The sequence below is a fragment of the Protopterus annectens genome, chromosome 5.part0, assembly GCF_019279795.1.
Source record: "Protopterus annectens isolate FY-2018-M chromosome 5.part0, PAN1.0, whole genome shotgun sequence".
NCBI lineage: Eukaryota > Metazoa > Chordata > Ceratodontiformes > Protopteridae > Protopterus > Protopterus annectens.
The window spans coordinates 174,827,357-174,849,953 of NC_056735.1; the positions used below are offsets into that span (position 1 = coordinate 174,827,357).

The following is a 22,597-nucleotide window of genomic DNA, read 5'->3' on the forward strand; positions in this document are numbered from 1 at the left end:
TTAAGGTGTAGCAGCAATGTGACAGACTGAGCTAAGCTAACAGCTCTCCCAGTACTAAACTGTAGAGATTACAGTCTATTCATTCATCCATTCTTTCTCTGACTGGCTGCTTAATCCATTTTAGGGTTGTGGGAGAGCTGAAAAGTATTGTGACGGCAGGTGCAACACACTGAAATTAATCTTGAATGGGGTGTAGGTCATCGCAGAATATGCCTGCAGACACATACTCACACATGGCATGCACACCTATGGGCAGTTTCGGAGGGTCCCTACTTCATCTATGGCACATTTTTGGAATATGGGAGGAAACAGAAGCACGGAATATGGGAGGAAACAATAGCACCCACTAAAACCCACGGATGCAAGGAAGACGTGCAGTCTACGCATAAAAGGCAGATCAACAGAGAACAGAACTGCAAAAAAAAAAAAAAACATTGTGAGCCAATAATGTTGCTGTGTTGCTATAGAAACTGTAATAAACTACAGCATGCCTCTCAACTGTCCAGATTGTTGCCTCTTATTTTTGGTTTGTTCCTCATAACATTTGTGGTTTTCTGGTAAATCAGTGAAGATTGAGGCCGCTAAATAATGACAGTCATTTGCATTTCAGTCTTCAAATCCTTCAGAAAATGCATGATAATACAAAGCTTGTTATTCTAACAACTTTATAGGTTTATGAGCAATAACTAAAATCTGTCCCTATTTTTGGGGTCTTTGTCCCCAGCCCATCATTCTTTTTTGGCTTTGTCCAGATTTCTTGCATTAAGAGGTTGGAAGGTTTTACTGTGATAATATCGAGAAGCAAAGTATGAAAGAGTACCACATAGAACTGGTTGTAGAGCCAGTAATACCACTACCAGTGCAAGACACTGAAATTAATCTTGAATGGGGTGTAGGTCATCGCAGAATATGCCTGCAGACACATACTCACACATGGCATGCACACCTATGGGCAGTTTCGGAGGGTCCCTACTTCATCTATGGTACATTTTTGGAATATGGGAGGAAACAGAAGCACGGAATATGGGAGGAAACAATAGCACCCACTAAAACCCATGGATGCAAAGGGAAGATGTGCAGTCTACGCATAAAAGGCAGATCAATAGAGAACAGAACTGCAAAAAAAAAAAAAAAAAACATTGTGAGCCAATAATGTTAAACCCTGTGTTGCTATAGAAACTGTAATAAACTACAGCATGCCTCTCAACTGTCCAGATTGTTGCCTCTTATTTTTGGTTTGTTCCTCATAACATTTGTGGTTTTCTGGTAAATCAGTGAAGATTGAGGCCACTAAATAATGACAGTCATTTGCATTTCAGTCTTCAAATCCTTCAGAAAATGCATGATAATACAAAGCTTGTTATTCTAACAACTTTATAGGTTTATGAGCAATAACTAAAATCTGTCCCTATTTTTGGGGTCTTTGTCCCCAGCCCATCATTCTTTTTTGGCTTTGTCCAGATCATTCTTTTTTGGCTTTGTCCAGATTTCTTGCATTAAGAGGTTGGAAGGTTTTACTGTGATAATATCGAGAAACAAAGAATGAAAGAGTACCACATAGAACTGGTTGTAGAGCCAGTAATACCACAAAACTGGTTTTAGAGCCAGTAATGCCACATAGAACTGGTTGTTGAGCCAGTAATACCACAGAAAACTGATTTTAGAGCCAGTAATACCACATAGAACTGGTTGTAGTGCCAGTAATACCACAAAGAATTGGTTGTAGAGCCAGTAATGCCACATAGAACTGGTTGTTGAGCCAGTAATACCACAGAAAACTGATTGTAGAGCCAGTAATACCACATAGAACTGGTTGTAGAGCCAGTAATACTACAAAACTGGTTGTAGAGCCAGTAGTGCCACATAGAACTGGTTGTTGAGCCAGTAATACCACAGAAAACTGATTGTAGAGCCAGTAATGCCACATAGAACTGGTTGTTGAACCAGTAATACCACACAGAACTTGTTGTAGAGCCAGTAATGCCACATAGAACTGGTTGTTGAGCCAGTAATACCACAGAAAACTGATTGTAGAGCCAGTAATACCACATAGAACTGGTTGTAGAGCCAGTAATACTACAAAACTGGTTGTAGAGCCAGTAGTGCCACATAGAACTGGTTGTTGAGCCAGTAATACCACAGAAAACTGATTGTAGAGCCAGTAATGCCACACAGAACTGGTTGTTGAACCAGTAATACCACACAGAACTTGTTGTAGAGCCAGTAATGCCACATAGAACTGGTTGTTGAGCCAGTAATACCACAGAAAACTGATTGTAGAGCCAGTAATACCACACAGAACTTGTTGTAGAGCCAGTAATGCCACACAGAACTGGTTGTATAGCCAATAATGCCACACAGAACTGGTTGTAGAGCCAGTAATACCACATAGAACTGGTTGTAGAGCCTCTACAGTTAATTTCTTCATTGCAGCTGTTACATAGTAACTAAAACAGAATGTGTTTATTTTTTTCCCAATAACATGAAAACCTTTAGCAGGGTGGACACTTGATAAATGCTGAAAAAAAGGATAATTAGACAAGAGAACATGGTACAGTTCAAGACAGACATTTAGGATGCAATGTAAAAAAATATCATTGAGGCACAAGAACACAAGGAAAGTTTACATGGTAAGTGTGCGAAAATATGTAAGTCACTGGCTGAACTGTAAGCTTTGAATGATCATGTATAGTGAAATACAAGAATCCCAGACAAATGTTCTAAGTCTGTATGGTGGTAACAGTACAAGCCATCACAGGTACACCAGAAGAAGGAAAGCAATGATGCCAGTGTAGGCGCCACACAAGGTTTCTTTTGAAATACTGTGACAGATTTCAGTGGCTGCATTTTTAGATGGACGCAGACAGGGAAAAAAAAAAGTTCAAACAAGGACAGTACAGCATATTCAGGACATTAACTAAGTGTCGCACACAGTAAGATGAAGAGTTCAGTATGTGTACACTAAAATTAATGTAGTTTAAAATTACAAAGACTATACTGGAAAATAAAATCCATTAGAAGAGGAGGTGTTTCCAATTGGAAGAACAGAATATAAAGCTGGAATTGTATATGCAAAGGGAAACAAATAAGCATTTATTCAAGGAAAACTTGTGTGCAAATAGTACCTACTTAGCTGGTAAGGTGATATTCACAGTGAGAGGGTGGGACTAGCATAGAGAAACATATAGTTGTAGAACGGAGAGGAGGAAGTAAGAGATAAAGTAGGACTTTAAACATTGCACTTAGCAAGGGGATGGTCACAAGGTATGGTCCACCAGGCCCTTATTTACCATTAGTCTGTATTCATTATGTCTGTTATTTTTGGCAATACAGATATTGGGAAATGATTCAGCATGTATTATCTTACATATATAAATGCTCCAGTAACTTAAAACAGCCAACACATTGTCTCTCACTTTATTTCAGTTTAATAAGGTACCATTCTTACCTGAAGCTTCCGATTTACTTGATTGATTTCTGATGTTATTTTTTCACCATCTGCAGATCTGCTGTTCCTTTTTATAACTCGTTTCATGTTATGTTTTTGTAATTTTTCATAGCCGGCCTTCAGTTTGCTGAGCTATAAGGAAAAAGTTCATACATTTTAATCCATTTTTCAGTGTCAGAATTTGCAGTTTCATTAAGCCTACAAAAGGAACCATTTTGCATATCTAGAAGAAAAAGGAGAAAGTGATAAATTAGAAGGACCTGGACTTCCACGGTCTAAATACTACAATACAGAAAGAACAAACTGCCATTATAAGCTATATATTTCTTCCTTCTTTTTCCTTCTCAATGAATAGGTTTTAGTATAGGTTTCATTGTCATGAATTCCCCATAAATTTTCAGGGCAGCATCTTCCAAGGAAGGTAATTTACTGCATCTATAACAACCGAGTCGAAAAAAAATTAATTTGTTACATATATTCACAGGTTCACAGGAGATTACTAGGCTAATGGCTTAAGAGCCCTTACAAGCCTAATTGTTTTTACCCAGATTTTAATCAATTTTCTATCCCTAAAGGAAAGGTAACAAGGGTCAGCAAGCATTATTTTTAGACTGCATCTATGCATAAGGGACATGGAGTGAAATTTGTGAATTTGTGATTTCCCATCCAATGGTCCAGATTGCACTTGAACATGGTCAGTGAATAGTTGTGCTTCATAGGCATAGGAAGCCTATTCCAGAGGAGCAGAAATCTCTGGGACACGTCTTTCCAGCATGATCTATTCATGTCACAGATCAGGTTCTTGGAGCAGGTAACCCTTGTGCAGTTACTTTTGCGAATATGTAACATTTTCATCAGGACTGGGTCATTGATTGCCCTGTAAATCAGGCATAGACCACCCTTCAATAATTGGTAGGAAACTGATTACAGTGCTATGAATTTTAATTGGTCCACATATGACATGTTAGTTATACCATGTATTTTTTTTTGGTGGAAAACCTCTGAGGATGCTCCAACTGTTGCAGGTACCTGGTGAGGTACATGCCAAAGGGTACATTGTACTCAATTATTTTTCTGATGAGGGCCAAGCACAGTGGTGCTATGGCATCCTTAGATCTGGATGCCATGCTCTTACTTATAAACTGAGCCACATAGAAGGATTTTATTACCACCATGGACACATTAGTGGTCAAAGTTCAGATTACTATCTATCTAACTGAGTACTTAGATTTCTCACTACTGGGCCCACTCTTAGGGGGTTGCTATCAATGCTGTAATTTGAAGGGGTGTTTGATTTCCCAAAGGGTATTATTATGCATTTTTTCACATTTAGTTTGAGTAATTGGCTCTGATATCAGTCATTAGTCTGCATCAGTCCTTTCTGTGTGATACTGACATAATTTGGGGAGTCATTGATTGCCTCTACCTTGCAGTCATCAGTAAACCTGGTCAGCCAAATGCCATCTACATTTGCCTTGACATCTGAGAAGTATATCCCAAACAAGGGGGTGCCTGGCACTAAGCCTTGTGGTACTCCACTGGTGACTGGCCTCTTGCTGGTTGTAGATTCCTCCAGTCTAATAACAAGTACCCTATCCGTGAACCATTTGGTTATCCATCTAGTGAAGTAGAGGTTTATGCCCAATTTTGTGAGTTTATCTATAATACCTTATTGGGGTATTGCATCAAATGCCTTAGCCAGGTCAATGTAGGAGGTATGCACTGACTTACCCTCATCCATGATCTTTGTGACTTTCTCAAAGAAAACCACCAGAATGCACAGGCAGGACTTTGCCCTTGACAAAGCCAAAATGGGTTGGGTCTAGAGTCTGGAGAGTTCCAATGACATTGTTAATCAGGTCCATAATTATCATTTTCCTACCTTTGCATATGGGGCTAGTCAGACTTATGGGATGGTAGTTTCTTGGGTCCAATGAGGGCCCCCCTTCTGCAGAGGGATGACTGTTGCTGTTCTCCACTCTACTGGCACAAAGCCTGTCTGTAGGCTGTGGTTAAATAAGATCTGAGTGGGTCTACTAGGTCATATTTCAAGGTATTTAATAGGCAACCTGAGATTCCATCAGGGCCCATTGATGCAATGTTTCTAGTTTTAGAGAGTGCAGCGACGGCCTGCTTTTTTGTGTTAACAAGCATAGGAATGGTACAACGTATTTTATGGGGAGTGACTGGAGGGGATGAGGGGATGTAATAAGAACTGAATTCATTGGTCAGCAGGTTTCCTCTTTCTTCTGGCTGAGTATAGGTAGTGCCATCTACAGCTAACTCAGCACATTGTTGAGTGTTTCTCATGATTTTGGACATAACTAAAAATGCTTTGTGGTTATCCTTTGCTTGGGAGGATATTTTAGTCTCATATTTAGCTTTCTTTTTTTTTTTTTTTTTTTGAGAAGTACGGAGAAGATCAGAAGGAGTTGCATTGTGTCTTTGTGGACTTAGAGAAAGCATATGACAGGGTGCCTAGAGAGGAGTTGTGGTATTGTATGAGGAAGTTGGGAGTGTCAGAGAAGTATGTAAGAGTGGTACAGGATATGTATGAGGGTAGTGTGACAGCGGTGAGGTCTGCAGTGGGAGTGACGGATGCATTTAAGGTGGAGGTGGGATTACATCAAGGATCAGCTCTGAGCCCTTTCTTATTTGCAATGGTGATGGACAGGTTGACAGACGAGAACAGACAGGAGTCCCCGTGGACTATGATGCTTGCAGATGACATTGTGATCTGTAGCGAGAGTAGGGAACAGGTGGAGGAGACCCTGGAGAGGTGGAGATATGCTCTAGAGAGAAGAGGAATGAAGGTCAGCAGGACTAAGACAGAATATATGTGTGTGAATGACAGGGAGGATAGAGGAATGGTGAGGATGCAGGGAGTAGAGGTGGCAAAGGTGGGTGAGTTTAAATACCTGGGATCAACAGTTCAGAGCAGTGGCGGCTGGTGACTTCAAATTAAAGGAGGGCTGCAAGAGACAGCTGAATGGGTGGGGCCAATGGGAAGGGGTGTGGCCAACTGGAAAGGGGTGGAGCTATGCTCAAAACCACAACAACTGGAACTTTAATTAAATACGCTGCCCTGGGTGCCACACAGTCATTACAAGAGTCCAATCAAGACAAAATGAAATGTAGAAGAAAAAATATTTCAATGCATTGGCTACATGACAACTTAATATCCAGATGGAAACAGGTTGTGAGGCATGAAAAAATAAATTACTTTTTAAATAAATTACTGGAATGCCAGTCAAAATCAAGTATAAAAAAAACAAGCAGCACTCAACTCAAACCAATACTCTCTGCACTGCAGTTCTAATTATAATTTATATTCATCTTTATAAAATTACCAAGTAACATGCTGAAAGTAGCAATCTCTGTGATACCCCCACTTGTAAAAATGTTTCTTATCCAAAAAAGACCTGCTGCCTGACACAACTATCTACTTGTTTCATGGGGAAGACATGATCAAAGTAAAAAATGAACAGCAAACAAGAAACAAGTTCAAGATAAATTGCTTAAAGAATTCCTGCACAAGTTATGGACCACACATGATAGATTGGCATTCTGTTTAGTTTACGGGTAAAGCCTGCATAGATGACTGCAAGTCTCCAACAAAAGATGACTGCAAGTCTCCAACAAATGTAATGAGCTTCTGAAAATACTGTAATCCTGTCCTTTATTACAAATACTGTCATATGCATTTCAATATCCAAGGCTTATACATTATCTAGTTATGTAAATATTCTCTGCATGGCAAAAACGAAAAGGCTTTCAATGCTGGTAATTCTTTAACAGTATGCTTATTAAAGCTTACTTGCATCTTACAATCTCAGACAAGCTTACCTGATGGTCATTAAATCATTGCTACTTAAACAGAGCAACAGGGCACTGTGACCGCATGCATTTCCTGAATAATAAGAAGCATAAATCAACAGTATAAAAATATGACAGAAAACCAGAACATTCTGCAAAATCAAGGACATATGAAATGCCATGGTCGTACTTGTGGTCTACCTTGGATGGGAGAATACTCTGCACACTTACACTGCATAACTGTTCCTTGCCTTCCTTGGACACATCCAGAACCACTACAATGGGGAGTGGGGTGCAACAAGTATGTCACAATTTGAAATGTCTCTGGCAGACGGTGATGGCTCTGACACTCATACCTCTCAACTTCAGAGCAAGAAATCTGGACAAAGCCATACATAGAACTAGAAGTGGGACACAGGCCCAAAAATAAGGACAATGTTTTAAATATTGCTCTTATTAACTTAGATAATAGAACAGTAGTAGGTCTTGCATTAGCATGAATTTTTTGAAGGGTATGAAATCTGAAACTCAAATGTCTGCCATTAGTTTCTAACTTCAATCTTTAATGACTTGCCACTAATTTGCCAGAAAAACACAATTTTATGAAAAACAGACCAAAAATGTGATGCAAAAATATAAAGTTGCCACACAGTACAGCTGGGAACCTGTCAAAAAAGGGACACCTTTTTAATATGAACACTGTTAACTTGAGCAGCTAACAAAATAAGAGCATCTACATGCATTTCTGGAATAAAAGTAATCTATAACTCTGAGCATTACAGTTATATATAATTGTAAACCCTCCACATTTTCTTCCAAAATTGCCATTTTGAGGAGGGATTATTAGGGGAGAGCAACATTTTGAGCCAAAATTGGGGACAATTGAGAGGTTTGGATATTCCTAATTTTACAAAGCAATTTGCACATTCCTCTCAACCTCTTAATGCAGGAAATCTGGACAAGGCCAAATATATTGGGGGAACATACAAACACTACTAAAAATTGCTCTTGTATAAACTTAAGACAGTTGATAGAATAACAGGTCTTGCTTTAGCATGCATTTTTCTGAAGGTTATGATGTCTGAAACTCAATATCTGTCATTTAGTGACTTCATTCCTAAATGATTTGCTAGAAAACCACACATTTTATTAGGAACAAATGAAAAATAAGAAACAAATATCTGAGAGGTATAGTTCAACCGGGGCTGTCTGAGTTTGCTACCCTCCCCCCCTCACAAAATCATGGTCGAATGGAGCCTCCCCCCTGCAACCATCCCAATGTCCCATTCCTTGGTTATTTTGCCCCATTTACCATAAACACTGTAATGTGCACACTGCTTTACCTTTGCGATGATTTAGATTTCATTTGAAAGTTTTATTTTGCATTTTACAGCACAAACCCTAATAGATATCTGTTAAACAAAGCAATGCAGTCTCACAATGAAAATACACTTAGCATTAAAACTTCTCTGCCCTTGAAACTCACATGCATTGAAACAGCATTGAAACCCACATTCAAAGAAAATACATTTTTCCAGTGGCAGATGAAGATTAACTTTGGCCTGTTTTCAAAATCATAGGCCCCTTGAACATGAAACATACACATGCTCTTTGATACACCTTCCTGACTGTATTACATTATATTCCTTGTACAATACAGTACAGTTGTTAGAGGGCATTTTAAATTTATTTAAATTTATTGCATGCACCAATGACAAAACTGTCCAATTCAGAACATTTCCATCATAAAAAATCTACTCAACCTTCAATAGTCCACCAGTATCAGTAAATATGCACAATCTCTGAAGTAGTAAAATCCACATTAAAGAAATCTGTAACTAATAAAGAGGTTGCTGCTGGCAAACAACTTTATATGTCATTGTTTCATCTACAAATAAAGTGCTTGTTGCCCTTGAAGAATAAATTGCCTATGTTGCATACATTAAAAAAAATGACAAGCTAGTAATACCGCAATAGGGAATGGATGGCAAACTGATAACAAGTTCATAGTTACTAGGTATCTTTGCCAAAACAGACTGCAGCATCTACCCCCTTTACAACACAGTACAGTATCAGCAATATATCTACCTACTGTGGGAGTAGAACCCACAGCCTTCTGCATCAAAAACAAGTACATTACCTGTTGTGTTATTAACAATGCAAGCAGACTTAGCATAAGCAGCACTAAACTTTTGTTCCCCTGCAGCTCTCAGCTCCTTGTAAAATCTACTCGACACTCAGCTGTATCCCTGAACTTTGCAGCACAAGAAATCTGGAAAAAGCCAAAATGTATTGGGGGGGGGGGACAAAAGCCCAAAAACCAGGGACACATTTTAAACATTGCTTGTATAATGTTGGAAAGTTGCTTGAATAAAATGCTGTGTTACCACCATACATTTCACTGCCACGTCCTGAACCCAGGGGACCCTGTGCAAAACAGTCAGAGAAACATACCACTATGCCAAATCACCTGAAACAGAGGAAGACAAACTTAAATGGCTACCATTCAGTGAATTCAGTTCTCACCATAGCTGTCAACCTCTTAGGAAAAAAAAACACCTGAAAAAAGCTAATAATGTGGGAATACAGCTGCCAAACATATTCAGTGAATTCAGTTCTCACCATAGCTCTCAACCTCTTAGCAAAAAACATGTGGACAAAGCCAGTAATGGGGGGAATACAGCCCCCAAACATTCAGTGAATTCAGTTCTCACCATAGCTCTCAACCTTAGCACAAAATACCTGGACGAGGCCAATAATGGGGGAATACAGTCCCAAAAATATGGGCAAATTTCAAATATCCATGTTATAAACTTAGACAATTGCTAGAATAAAAGGTTTTGTGTTACCATGTACTTTCTGAAGAATATGAAGTCTGAAATTCAAATGCCTGTTATTTTTAAACATTTGTTAACCAGGAAACTAGTCTGACTTAGAACAAAACAAAGCCAATTTTCAGCAGAGCAGGGAGAAACACTCCAGACACATCTTTGTAAGGGATGGGAGGACATGCAGACTCCACACAGAAGGCAGCTCAGCCAAGAATCAAAGCAGAGAACCTGTAGCTGTCAGGCAACAATGCTACCAGTGCACCACTGCACTACAAACCTTTGCAAGGAAAAATGAAGATGCAGAAACCACAGATTTTATGAGGAACAGAACAAGTATGAGGCAAAAATTTGCATTTTTTTACAAATAGTGGTGGGTAGGGAATTCAGGTCCTTGCCACCTGCATCCAAGGTACAGGGTTCAAGCCTGAGTATCTCTACCCACCACTATGTGTTAACAGGGCCACTACACACACACACATACACACACATACACACACACACACACACACACACACACACACACACACACACACACACACACACACACACACACACACACACACACACACACACACACACACACACACACACAGTAAATGTGTCTGGAATCCACTACTAAAACACACACTCCACTACCTGTAAATGTGTCCGGACTCCACTACTTAAACATGAAGCAGCAAACCTCCAAACCCGCGCTCGACTTCAACACTTCCCTGCAAGAACTTAAAACTCAACTTACCTCTCTCCTGATTGGTCCTGTGCTTGAATCCCTGTGAGAGCTTAACCTCACCTCTCTCCTGATTGGTCCTGTCTGCGGATCAAGCAGTCTGGAGCTCCTCTGTTCTGTGTGGTCGTCTACTGCACAGATTCCTGGGCATCTGTGGGGCAGAAAATACCTTCCCTGTATCTGGACTGCTGACTCAGGCAGTCAGAGTTCGCACAGATTGCGGTGCAGTCTGAGTGTGTCTGCGCATGTGCGGAAGTTCCAGTACTCATAAAAAATTTATTTTTTTGTTTTTTTAATTTTATGTTTCACATTTTTATTTCTTTTGTTTCTAGGTGGGAGGGCTGCAGTCCTGCAGTCCTATAGCATGAGCCGCCCCTGTTTCAGAGTAATGGTGAGTGTGGAAGAGAGGTGAAGAAGAGAGTACAGGCAGGATGGAGTGGGTGGAGAAGAGTGTCAGGAGTGATTTGTGACAGACGAGTACCAGTAAGACTGAAAGGGAAGGTCTACAAGAGGGTAGTGAGACCAGTTATGTTATATGGGTTGGAGGCAGTGGCATTGACAAAAAGGCAGGAGTCAGAGCTTGACGCGGCAGAGTTGAAGATGTTAAGATTTGCACTGGGTGTGACGAGGATGGACAGGATTAGGAATAAGTATATTAGAAGGTCAGCCCAGGTTGGAAGGTTTGGAGACAAAGCCAGAGAGGCAAGATTACGTTGGTTTGGACATGTGCTGTGGAGGGATGCAGAGTATATTGAGAAAAAGATGCTAAGGATGAAGCTGCCAGGTAACAGGAAAAGAGGAAGGCCTAAGATAAGGTTTATGGATGTGGTGAGAAAGGACATGCAGGTGGTTGGTGTGTCAGAGCAAGATGCAGAAGAAGAAATGGAAACAGATGATCTGCTGTGGCGACCCTAATGGGAACAGCCGAAAGAAGAAGAAGATTTAGCTTTCTGAAGACTTGACTAGTTCCCTGATTTGCCTGTTAAGACTAATGAGGTTTTTTTTTACCTCTGTTGTGCACCCTCCTTCTTACTTCTAGACAGGAATTTCTTCCTTCTATTGTATAGTCTGTTTAAGCCAGGAGTCTACCAGGGTGACTTGTTTTTATGGCTAGACCTAGGTTTAGTTTGGTCAGGTACTGCTGTTTCTATGCAGTTGTTTAAGTGGTTGTACTGGGTATTCATGTATACTTCTGAATAGGCCTCTGTGTTTTGGGGGTTAGGGAGAGCTTTAAAATGACTATGTTTTCACTTAATAGAAGGTAATTTGCCTCTGAAACAGTTCTTTCGGGTTTCATGGGGTTTCTACCATTACATTAATTTCAGAGGAGACTGATTTATGATCTGATCTTACCAATGAGAATGTTACTTGGGTGGGGGGGGGGTGCAACACTTCCCCATGTTTGTGAGTACTATCTGAAGAATATTTGAGCCCCTAGTGGAAGTGCAGACCAGCTATTCCAGAGTATTTGCATTGACAAAGTCCAGGAATCTCTTGAGCCTGCATTTTAGTGGTTGTGTATTTTTCCCATTTTATGGAAGGGTAGTTAAAAATGCCGAAGAGTAGTGTGTTGGGCCGAATGGTAAGTGATTCTAGTAACTTCAGGTATGCAGAGTGGTTTTCAAAGTTCATGGATGGGGACCTGTAGCTAGTGATGATATGGTGGGGGATTTTGCCTATGGTTAGTTGGACATGGAATAGCTCAAGTGAGTCATCCTGAATGACCAATCTTGAGGTGTGATTGTTTTTTATGTAAATGGAAACACTTCCTCCTTTTGTTTTTTTTTTATTTTTTTCATTTTCAGAGAGTGGTCTGAATGTGCAATAGACATTGTAGCCTTGCACTGTTTGGGTGCTTTCTGCAGTCTTGAACCATGTAACTGCACAGACGTCAGCATTCTCCAGGCTGAGGAGAGCTTCCAGGGAGTGCAGTTTCTTGTTAAGTCTCCTAGTACTGAGCAGTAGTACCTTAAGCTTAGCACCAGAAGAATTTGTTACATTGGTAGGTCCAATAGTTTGGCACTGCCTAAAAAAAGGCACTATGGGAGTGGCTAATGCCTTGGCCAGTATTTGAAAAACTAGCAGCGACAGGTGCAGATCATCTCTGGCAAAGCAGTGTGGTCTGTTGATCAAGTCATCCCAGGCCAACAAATAATGGATCCCCTTGGAATGACACCAATAGCTAAGCCAATAATTGATGTCAATAATTTTCTGTTAGTATTGTGGTATCGTTCTTGGTGAGTGTAGAAGACTGCTCAATGCAAGGCTCAAACAGACCTAAAACATGCATTCAGAGAGGTCCATCATGTTTCTCTTCATATAGTCCAGGGATGTATTTCTCAAGTCATTCACACATACATGGAATATGACTGAGTCATACTGGTACTTGTGGTTGAGTGACCTAAGTCCCTGCATGATCTGGAGAATCCTGGCTCCTGACATACAACTGACTATAACCCTCTCTTTATCCAACCTGTTGAGGGGGGCCTCTGTGTGTCTCACTGTGGAGTCTTCTATAAAGAAGATGTTTGAATGTGTGGTGTTTCACCTTAGGGGCTTGCTTGTGGAGACACTGTGATGTGCATTTTTATGTGCAGTGGTTAGTGTTGACTTGGTTTTGTCTGACTGTGGTTTCTGATGGTAGTATATGGGAAGCCTCTGAAGTTTTTTTTTAAGTTACTTGTGAGTACACCCGCATACATGGGTTTATGAGTCAAGACCTTATTTAGTGAGGGGAAATGATGTGCATATACTAACAACCTGTTTGTCATTTGATTTGTCAGTACATGAGAGTTATGTCTCACTTTTCATAGTGTAATGAAACCTCTCACATATAGTTTTTTTTTTTCAGGATTAAGTAGTTGTCAGTATACATGAGACAGTTGTTACATTGCCTCAGGATGACCACGTCCACCAGGCTGGCCACAGAGATAGCAGAAAAGTGCCTCTCCATGGTTTAGGTTTTTTACTATGGGTTTAACCAGGTAGATGAGTGGGTTGATTTGACTGGCCTGTGATAACAGCACATGGGCGCAGAATGGGTACTGTAATCAGTGTGAACCGCAGATATCCAACAAAGGGATGCTGCTCTGCGCACAACTCAGATGCTCCTAGAGCAGCTGGGGGGACGACTGGGGAAGTTTGCAGAGACAGTTTTTCTAAGGGAAATTTTAATTTGAAAGGTCTTGCATTTATACAGTGTAATGCTAATTGCTGCAACGTGGAGAGCAGCCAAGCGCAAACACTGAGCATATACAGAATCAGTAAAACAAGTTTTACAACAGCAAGGCCTACAGTCTAATCAGGAAAATGGTCCCCACCTCAGATAGGTTTGCTACAGCACACCTTTGCCACAAGAATGCAGCCAGAAAACCCTCTTAATTTAAAAATGCTCAAATGTAGGGAAACCACACAATCTAGATACTAGAGCCAGACACTACTAAAGTGTGAGAAATCTCACAAATAATGAAGGATTCTTATGAAATACAGTAAAAATAATCAGCTTCATAGGTTTATAGGTACATAATAGGCTAATTACTACCAGGACCTTTATAAGTCTAATTATGCAAACCAACCCAATTGTGTCCCCATGTGCCTTGCATGTCTATTAGGTAAGGCATGTTAGTTTGGAGGTGACTGAGGGCTTTATAGGGTGTCATATTTTTTCTGTAATATTTTACTTACTGCCTGCCTCTCTCCATTTAGACTTGGGGGCAGAATGGGGAAGAATTTACACTTTCCCATCCAATGGTCAAGGTTACATTTGAATAAGGTCAAGGATGATCTCTGCTTCACATGGATAGGGAGCCTATCCCGTAGCATTGGGTTCCTTTCATGGATAGGGAGCCTATTCCGTAGCATTTGGTTCCTTTCATGGATAGGAAGCCTATTCCATAGCACTGGGTTCCTTTCATGGATAGGGAGCCTATTCCATAGCATTGGGTTCCTTTCATGGATAGGGAGCCTATTCCATAGCATTGGGTTCCTTTCATGGATAGGGAGCCTATTCCAATGGATTGGGTTCCTTTCAGACAGGGGTGAAACAGTCCAAAGGAGTGTATCCAAAACTACATAGTCTATAAAACACAAACATGCAAAGAGAGATTAATGAACTTTCACACATATACCACTGAGAAAAATATGAAAAAAAATATAATAGAACATTTCTGGTATGTTATAGGGACCAATAAAGTTGATTGCAAGATGACAGCAAAAAAAAAAAAAAAAAAAAATGAGACAAGCAAGAACTGTAACTGTCAGGATGACTTGGGCACCCACAGAGGTTCCTCACCAACAGAATCCATGGTATTAATACTCTGTCCTACACAGACTGCCTTAAGGCCTTATTCTATACTCAGTCTCCTAAAGGTTACTGAGAGGTGATCTATGTCTGGCATATAAGGCATATTCAGATCCAGTCCTGATGGATTGTTTGCACATCTGCAAAACAAACAGCACTAAAAACACTAGATCCAGTTATTTAAACTTTGCCTGCAACATAAACAGAACTGAGTATACAAATAGGGCCATAATATCTTTCTCAATGGTAGGGATGAATAGTGGATGCAGTCCTCTTTGTAACCTGAAATTTGCTCCACATCTGTAGGCTAATGTGTTAGTAATATCTGTAAGCTATGTTATGGTAACACTGTTTTGTTCTAGCACATGCCATTCCTGTTCTTACACCTTCCTTTTTCAGATGTGGTTGTAGCCGACTCTATCACTGTCATCTGTCTTCCTAGCACCTTTTACCTCAAGCAAACCTATGATACTTTTGATTGTTTAGTGAGCTCTTTATAGATAGAGATGACTTTATCCTTGCTGCTTTGAGCTGGACAAAGTTTGAAGGCATTGTATGCTTTTTTTTCCCCTTTGGTTTAATAATTTGAGATTTGTATTTCCATCACTTAGATTTTTTGGAGAATTTCCAACTATATATCTCAGGGGATGAATTTGTCAGTGCAGCTATTTAATGTTTTGTAGACACCCATGTCACATTATAATTAACATTATACTGTGAGGGCTCCTAATATATGATTTCAGTTAACTTGACTTGAGGAAATTGTTCAGGGCACCATAATTGGTAATGGTGCATCCAGAACAGCATCTAGTACTCGATAGGGTGCATTACCACTTGTCTGTAAAGAAGGATAATATTTCTATTTGTAATGAATTTCATAGACATCCCAGAATTAAGAATTCACTGAATCGGAATAGTTTTTGCCTGACCTATATCACTTCTAAACCTCATTTTATTTACTGACTGCTTATATTTGCCTTCGATTGTTAAGTCATATAAAATATTCCCAAAAGGTTTTCCAGTTTTGCCAAAGATTTTTATTTTATTTTATTTGTTAACTAGGCAAGCCAGCTGGAAACAAGAGTTGCTTTCAAGGGTGACTCAGAAGGACTGTCTTATTAACTGACTTTCTCAGAGTCACACAGTAGGCAAGTATCAGTTGAGGGAATCAAACCATGGACTACAGGAAACAGCTTGTTAACAGCTAATAGCCTTAATCCTCTGCAATAACAACTTCACCCCTCCTTTGCTTGGCTTTTTCCTTTCAAATATGCACTGTTCTGCATTAAACTGAAACAGTAACAATTAAAGAACAAGACCAGTTGCCTGTAAATTCAGTTTGATCACAGCAGCTAGCCCCCACGCAGATGACCTTCCATCTCATCCTTTTCTCACTCGGCTTCAAATAACATTAAATTTCTTTGCGGATGCACATTGTGCTACCGGGTCAGAAAATACACTCATTGTCTCTACCACCTTTTTTCTGAAGTAGTATTTCTGATGCTTAATCTGAAACACCAGATTTCCAGCAGCAGTCCATGTCTTCTTAACTGACCCTTCTGGCCCTGCCCTTCCTGTTCATCTCTAAGCAATGTGTTGTGAACAATAACACAGCTTTTCGTTTTTCTCCCTGTTCTAATCTGTATATTAGTTTATTTTTTTATGCTTTGTTTACATTCCATTCTACATCTATTTGTTTTGTGAATGTTTCTCTCTGCCTTCCTCTTTTCACATTGTTAGCATTAATCCTTATTTTTTCTCAGATGTCCAACCTACTGTAGTCCTTTCCTCACCAAGTATGAGCTTATATTGTTACCTATTACTCTCAGGTGCTTGTTCTAGAGGTGCTTGTCTTTCTTTCTTGCTTTCTATCTTTCAGTTTTAGAACTATTTTTAAGTGGTTATTTTAGACATGCAGTCTTGTACATCACTGTTATATTATCCTTGTGTGACTTCACCGCTATGTATTATTAATTTATAATGATGTATGATGGGTAAAGTGTAATCTCTTGAGACACATACCTGTCCCTTCAGCATGTTTTGTTTATGTCACAGAAGAGGTTTAGATTCTTTCTATGGCTTTGCATTATGAGACTAGTTAGACTTATGGGTCTGACGTTCCTGTGGTTCATTGATGGCCCAACCTTGTGCAGAAGAATGACCACTACAGTTCTCCATTTGCATGGCACAAAGCTTGTCTGGAAGCTATGGTTAAACAGTGATTCCACTGGTCCAGGTAGGTCATATTTCATGCTATTTAGGAGGCACTCTGGGATGTTAACAGGGTTCGTTGATACAGTGTTTTTGGCTTTAGACAGTGCACCTAGGACTGCTGTGTACAAACTGAACCAGCTGCAGGTACACTGAGGTGCCAAGAGTACAGCAATAAAAGTAAAAATAAGGCACCAAAGCTACACACTAAACTATCCACAGTTACTTTTATTAAAAGAACAGAGGGTGAGCGCTTTCGCAACTCAATGTTGCTTCATCAGACAATATAGATGCAAACCATGCTGGGTTAAATACTTAAGCAATCAAAATCATTTCAAACATTTAAAGCAATATAGTCAGACAATTAAACACTGTTGATACACAACTCATGAAAACACATGACAAAGTTAAAACCAAGCTTAAAATCTATGTAGGAACCACCATTATTATTTATACTATAGATATATTCCATATAAAAAAGTCTTCCTAACTCTAACAATTTTATCATAAAACTTAAAAATTAATGTTTAAGACGTCTTGCTTTAAGACAAGGAACTAATGAGGTACAGCCATTCAAACCTGGATATGTATCTGCATTTAGCTGAATAATCCATTTTTGTTCTGCCTCTTCTGTATAATTCTCTACATCCCCACCTCTGTTAGTCCTTAATATTTGTTGTAAGACCAAGAATTTAAAACAATGAGTACCATTTGTATTTAAAATATGATCAGCCAGGGCATTAGACTGCTTCTGGTTTCGTATGTCTCTCACATGTTCTAATATTCTATCTTTAAAGGTTCTATTTGTTTTTCCTATATAATAAGCATGACACACTTGACAAAAACTAAAATAAATAACATCTTTACTCTTACAGTCATAATATTTCTTAGTATGCAACTTAAAATGTTTCACTGGATGGATATACTCATTTTTAGTATATATATATATATATATATATATATATATATATATATACTGACAGGTGCACAATTCCTACATGGAAAAGTGCCTTGTCTGTTGGAGAATTTTTTTCTATAGAGTTTATGCTCTTTGTTACACAAGTGTTGCTTCAATGACACATTATTCTTAAAACTAAAATTTGGCGTATCACCAATCATCGGGACAAGATTTGGTATTTCTTGTAATAGGTGCCAATTCTTCTTTATGATATCAGTATATTTATTGATATCACTTACAAACCGAAAAACTACTCTGAATTTATTCTTATCAGTATCAATATTTCCGTTTGTTCTCTTGTTAGTTCCATGCGAGCTCATATAAGGTTTGCATCTTGTTGATCTAACTTTTCATGCTTCGGCTATCACATTTGTGATTTCTGAGCTTGAATAGCCTCTTTTTTCAAACTCACTATGTAATTTGTTCAAGGCACCCACAGCCTCTTCATCATCATTGTGTAAACGTAAAGTTCTAAATACTTGTCCTTTAAGAACATTTCTGGATATGTGTCTTGGATGCATACCAGATTTGTGGAGACAGGCATTGGTTCTAGTTGGTTTGTAATAGATGCTAGTTTTTTACTTTTTCAAGTCAGTTTTAGTTAAACTTACATCTAAAAAATAAATAGATGTATCAGAAAATGTATAAGAAAATTTCAAAAAATCTGTCGTGCTGTGTAAATAATCTACAAAATTACTAATATTTGAACCATGCCCTTTCCACAAAATAAAAACATTATCCACAAAACGTATATACCAAAGAATAAAATCATAGTAAGGATTCAAAACTGATAAAAAAAGAAGTTATGTCCTTACCAAAACGTTCCATGTGGAGTGTTCATCTCGCCTTTGTTCTTACACATGGGTTCGGAGCCGAGTCGGCCACTTAGCAAAGCTCTGCATCGAGAAGAAGCTCGAGACCAACCTATCTCCCACAATTCCCTCTGTCCTTACCTCAGATCTAGTTTGCAAAAAAAAAAACATCACCAGATCCAGCAACAATACTGTAAACATACATACATACAAGGGTCGTAACTGAAATCAGCAGCACAACAGAGAGACACTAGTAGCGGGAGAACCAGACCAGACCTCTAAACCGGACGTTCTTCCTGACCTTAGGGTGGGAGGGTGGGAATGTAAGAACAAAGGTGAGATGAACACTCCACATGGAACGTTATGGTAAGGACATAACTTCTTTATGTGAGAGTGTTCAATCTCGCCGTTTGTTCTTACACATGGGTAGCGTCCCTAGCTTCGTGACCCTGATAGACTCACGGAAGAACATTCCTGAGCACAGTGGAACCAAAAGTTGCCCTGTCCCTGGAAATCTTATCCACTTTGTAATGAGTGATGAACGTATGTGGTTTAGACCAAGTGGCGGCCGCACAAATAGTATCCAAAGGTAGGCGGGCCGCATGAGCCAAAGATGTGGAAACTGCTCTAGTAGAATGTCCTTTTGGTTTAGTGGGCAAACTTTGATCAGTAGTAGTATAAACAAAGGTAATACAATCAGATAGCCATTTGGATAAAGTACGCTTCGTGACTGCCATGCCCTTTTTGTTGTCCGCAAAGGCTATAAAGAGCTGGTCTGCTTTTCTATGATCTTTCGTTCTGTCTAGATAGAATCTGAGTTGTCTATGAACATCCAACTTGTGCAACATATATTCTAGCTTATTGGAATGGTTTTTGAAAAACGTGGGGAGTTCAATGGATTGATTAATGTTGTTGACTGAACAAACCTTGGGGAGGAAAGAGGGGTTGGTGCATAAGGATACCCTATCTGGGTGAAAAATTAAATATGGGTGTTTAATGGAAAGGGCTTGAAGTTCCGACACTCGTCTGGCTGAAGTGATAGCTACTAGAAAGAGAGTTTTCCAGGACAAGAACTTTAAGGAACAGGAAGAGGCTGGTTCAAAGGGTGGTAGCATTAGCTGGGATAAAAGAAGGTTTAGATTCCACGGAGGTATAGGAAACCTGAATAGTGGTCTAAGATGAAAGGATCCTTTCAAAAAAGCTTTACAAAGCCTATGAGCCATAATGGGTGTTCCATTTTCCCCAACATGAAAGTTAGAAATAGCAGCCAACTGAACCCTCAAGGTGGCAGTAGAAGCTCCTTGGTGAAATAGCATGGATAGGAACTCTAAAACTTTGTTTAGTGGGGCAATTAAGGGCTCTAAATGTTGTGCAGTTGCCCAGTATACAAAACGTTTCCACTTACTAGTGTAAATTTTTGTAGTGGAAGCCTTATGAGAGGCTACTAGAATATTCTGAACCGCCGGAGAAAGAAGATCAGACCTGGCTAAAAAGGGAAGCGGAGCAGCCAAGCTGCTAATCTGAGGGATAGGAGCGATGGGTGGGTTGCTCCTGACAAATGAGTCAGTAGATCTGGCACCGGGTCCAGGATCCAGGGCTCCCGTATTTGGTGTGCTTGAAGAAAGGGAAACCAAATTTGACGAGGCCAGAATGGGGCAATGAGAATTACAGTCCTTTCCAGATCCTTGGCTTTCTGGAAAAATCTCGGTATCAGAGGTATAGGTGGAAAAGCGTATAGGAGACACGGGGGCCAATCGTAAATCAGAGCGTCCCTGGGGACATCCCCTGGAGGGGGTAATAGGGCAAAGTAGCTTCTGCATTTGGCGTTCATTGGAGACGCAAACAGATCGCAGCAAGGCTGGCCCCACCTGCGGAATATCATGTCCGCTATTGTCTGGTTGAGGGACCACTCGTGAGGTAACAGGATGGCTCTGCTCAACCTGTCCGCTATGACGTTGGATAACCCCGGGATGTGTGTTGCTATCAGAAAGCGACCTGTGGACTCTGCCCATTGCCAAATTCTCATGGCCTCTCTGCATAACTGGTAAGATTTGGTTCCCCCTTGTTTGTTTATGTACCAAACTACGGACATGTTGTCCGTTTGAACTGCAATGGTCCCTAGAGGTAGAAGGGAGGAAAAGTGTTGCAATGCCAGAAACACTGCCCTCATCTCCAGGACATTGATGTGCAGGTTGTACTCCAGATTGGTCCATTCGCCTTGGACTGTCTGTCCCTGAAAGATGCCCCCCCCCCACCCTATCAGGGAAGCGTCCGTGGTCACTGTAGCTGTTGGTGGGGGCGACACAAACGGTCGGCCGCCGATGAGATTGCAACTCTGTAACCACCAAGACAGGTGTGTTTTGCAGGTGTTTGTAATGTGAATTTCGTGTGTCAGTGGTAACTGTTGGAACGACCATTGTGCGAACAGTAGCCATTGAAGAATTCTCATGTGTAGTCTTCCCAAGGGAACTGCAATGAGGGAAGCTGACATGAGTCCCAAGACTTTTAGAACCAGTTTTGCTGGGGATTTTTTGAATGACAGAAGTAGAGATATGTGCTTTTGCAGGGACGCTATTCTTTCTGGGGGAAGTCTTAGAAGCAAAGAACGGGTATCCAAATCTGCCCCTATGAATGAGATATGCTGTGATGGCTGTAAGGCAGATTTTTCGAAATTTATCGAAATTCCTCACTGAACACAAAGGTCGAGTGTGTAGTCCTTGGCCTGTATCAGTCGACGCTCGGTGGTGGCAGTAAGGAGCCAGTCGTCCAGATACGGAAACACCTGGAATCCTAGGCGCCTCAAGTGAGACGCTACCACTGCCATGCATTTGGTGAAAACCCTGGGGGCTGAGGTTAGACCAAAGGGCAGGGCCCGAAACTGAAAGTGACTGGCTCCCAGCTGGAAGCACAGGTGATCTCTGGATGCTCTGGCCATTTTGATGTGGTAGTATGCGTCCTTGAGATCTATTGAGCACATCCAGTCGTCCTTCTGTAAGAATGGAAAGATCGATTGAAGCGTGACCATCCGGAACTTTTCTTTCTTCACAAAGGTATTGAGCTTGCTTAGGTCCAAAATTGGCCTCCAGTCCCCTGTCTTTTTTGGAACTAAAAAGAACCTTGAGTAAGTTCCGAATCCTCCTTGGTCCGCCGGGACTGGCTGGATGACTCTTTTTTCTAGCAGCCCTGAAATTTCTATAGCTGCAGGTTCTCGCAGATGGGGCGGTACATCTGGGAATCTTTTCTGTGGTAGCGGGAGGAATAGAAATGGAATTTTGTAACCTCTGGTAATAATGCTTTTTACCCATCTGTCTGAGGTAAGACTTTGCCAGGCCTGAGGGTATAAAGCTAAGTGACCCCCGACTGCCTCCAGAGCAGGACAGTCGGGCCTCCGTTCAGGAGTGCTGGAAAGGCTTCCCAGGGACAGTATCCCTGTCGCCTTGGTTCTGCGGACCCCCTCTGCCGCCAGGGCGACGTCTTCCACTTCTGCCCCCCCT

General features: G+C 40.5%; 1 protein-coding gene across 1 annotated transcript in view; it reads right to left on the reverse strand.

The window, feature by feature from the left end:
- DEUP1 (deuterosome assembly protein 1) overlaps positions 1–22,597 on the reverse strand; it is a 427,064-nt gene that overhangs the window by 288,493 nt on the left and 115,974 nt on the right. Inside the window, exon 5 of the mRNA XM_044071821.1 lies at positions 3,449–3,580. Within this exon, the coding sequence (XP_043927756.1) occupies positions 3,449–3,580 (132 nt within the window). The remainder of the gene's footprint in view (positions 1–3,448; positions 3,581–22,597) is intronic.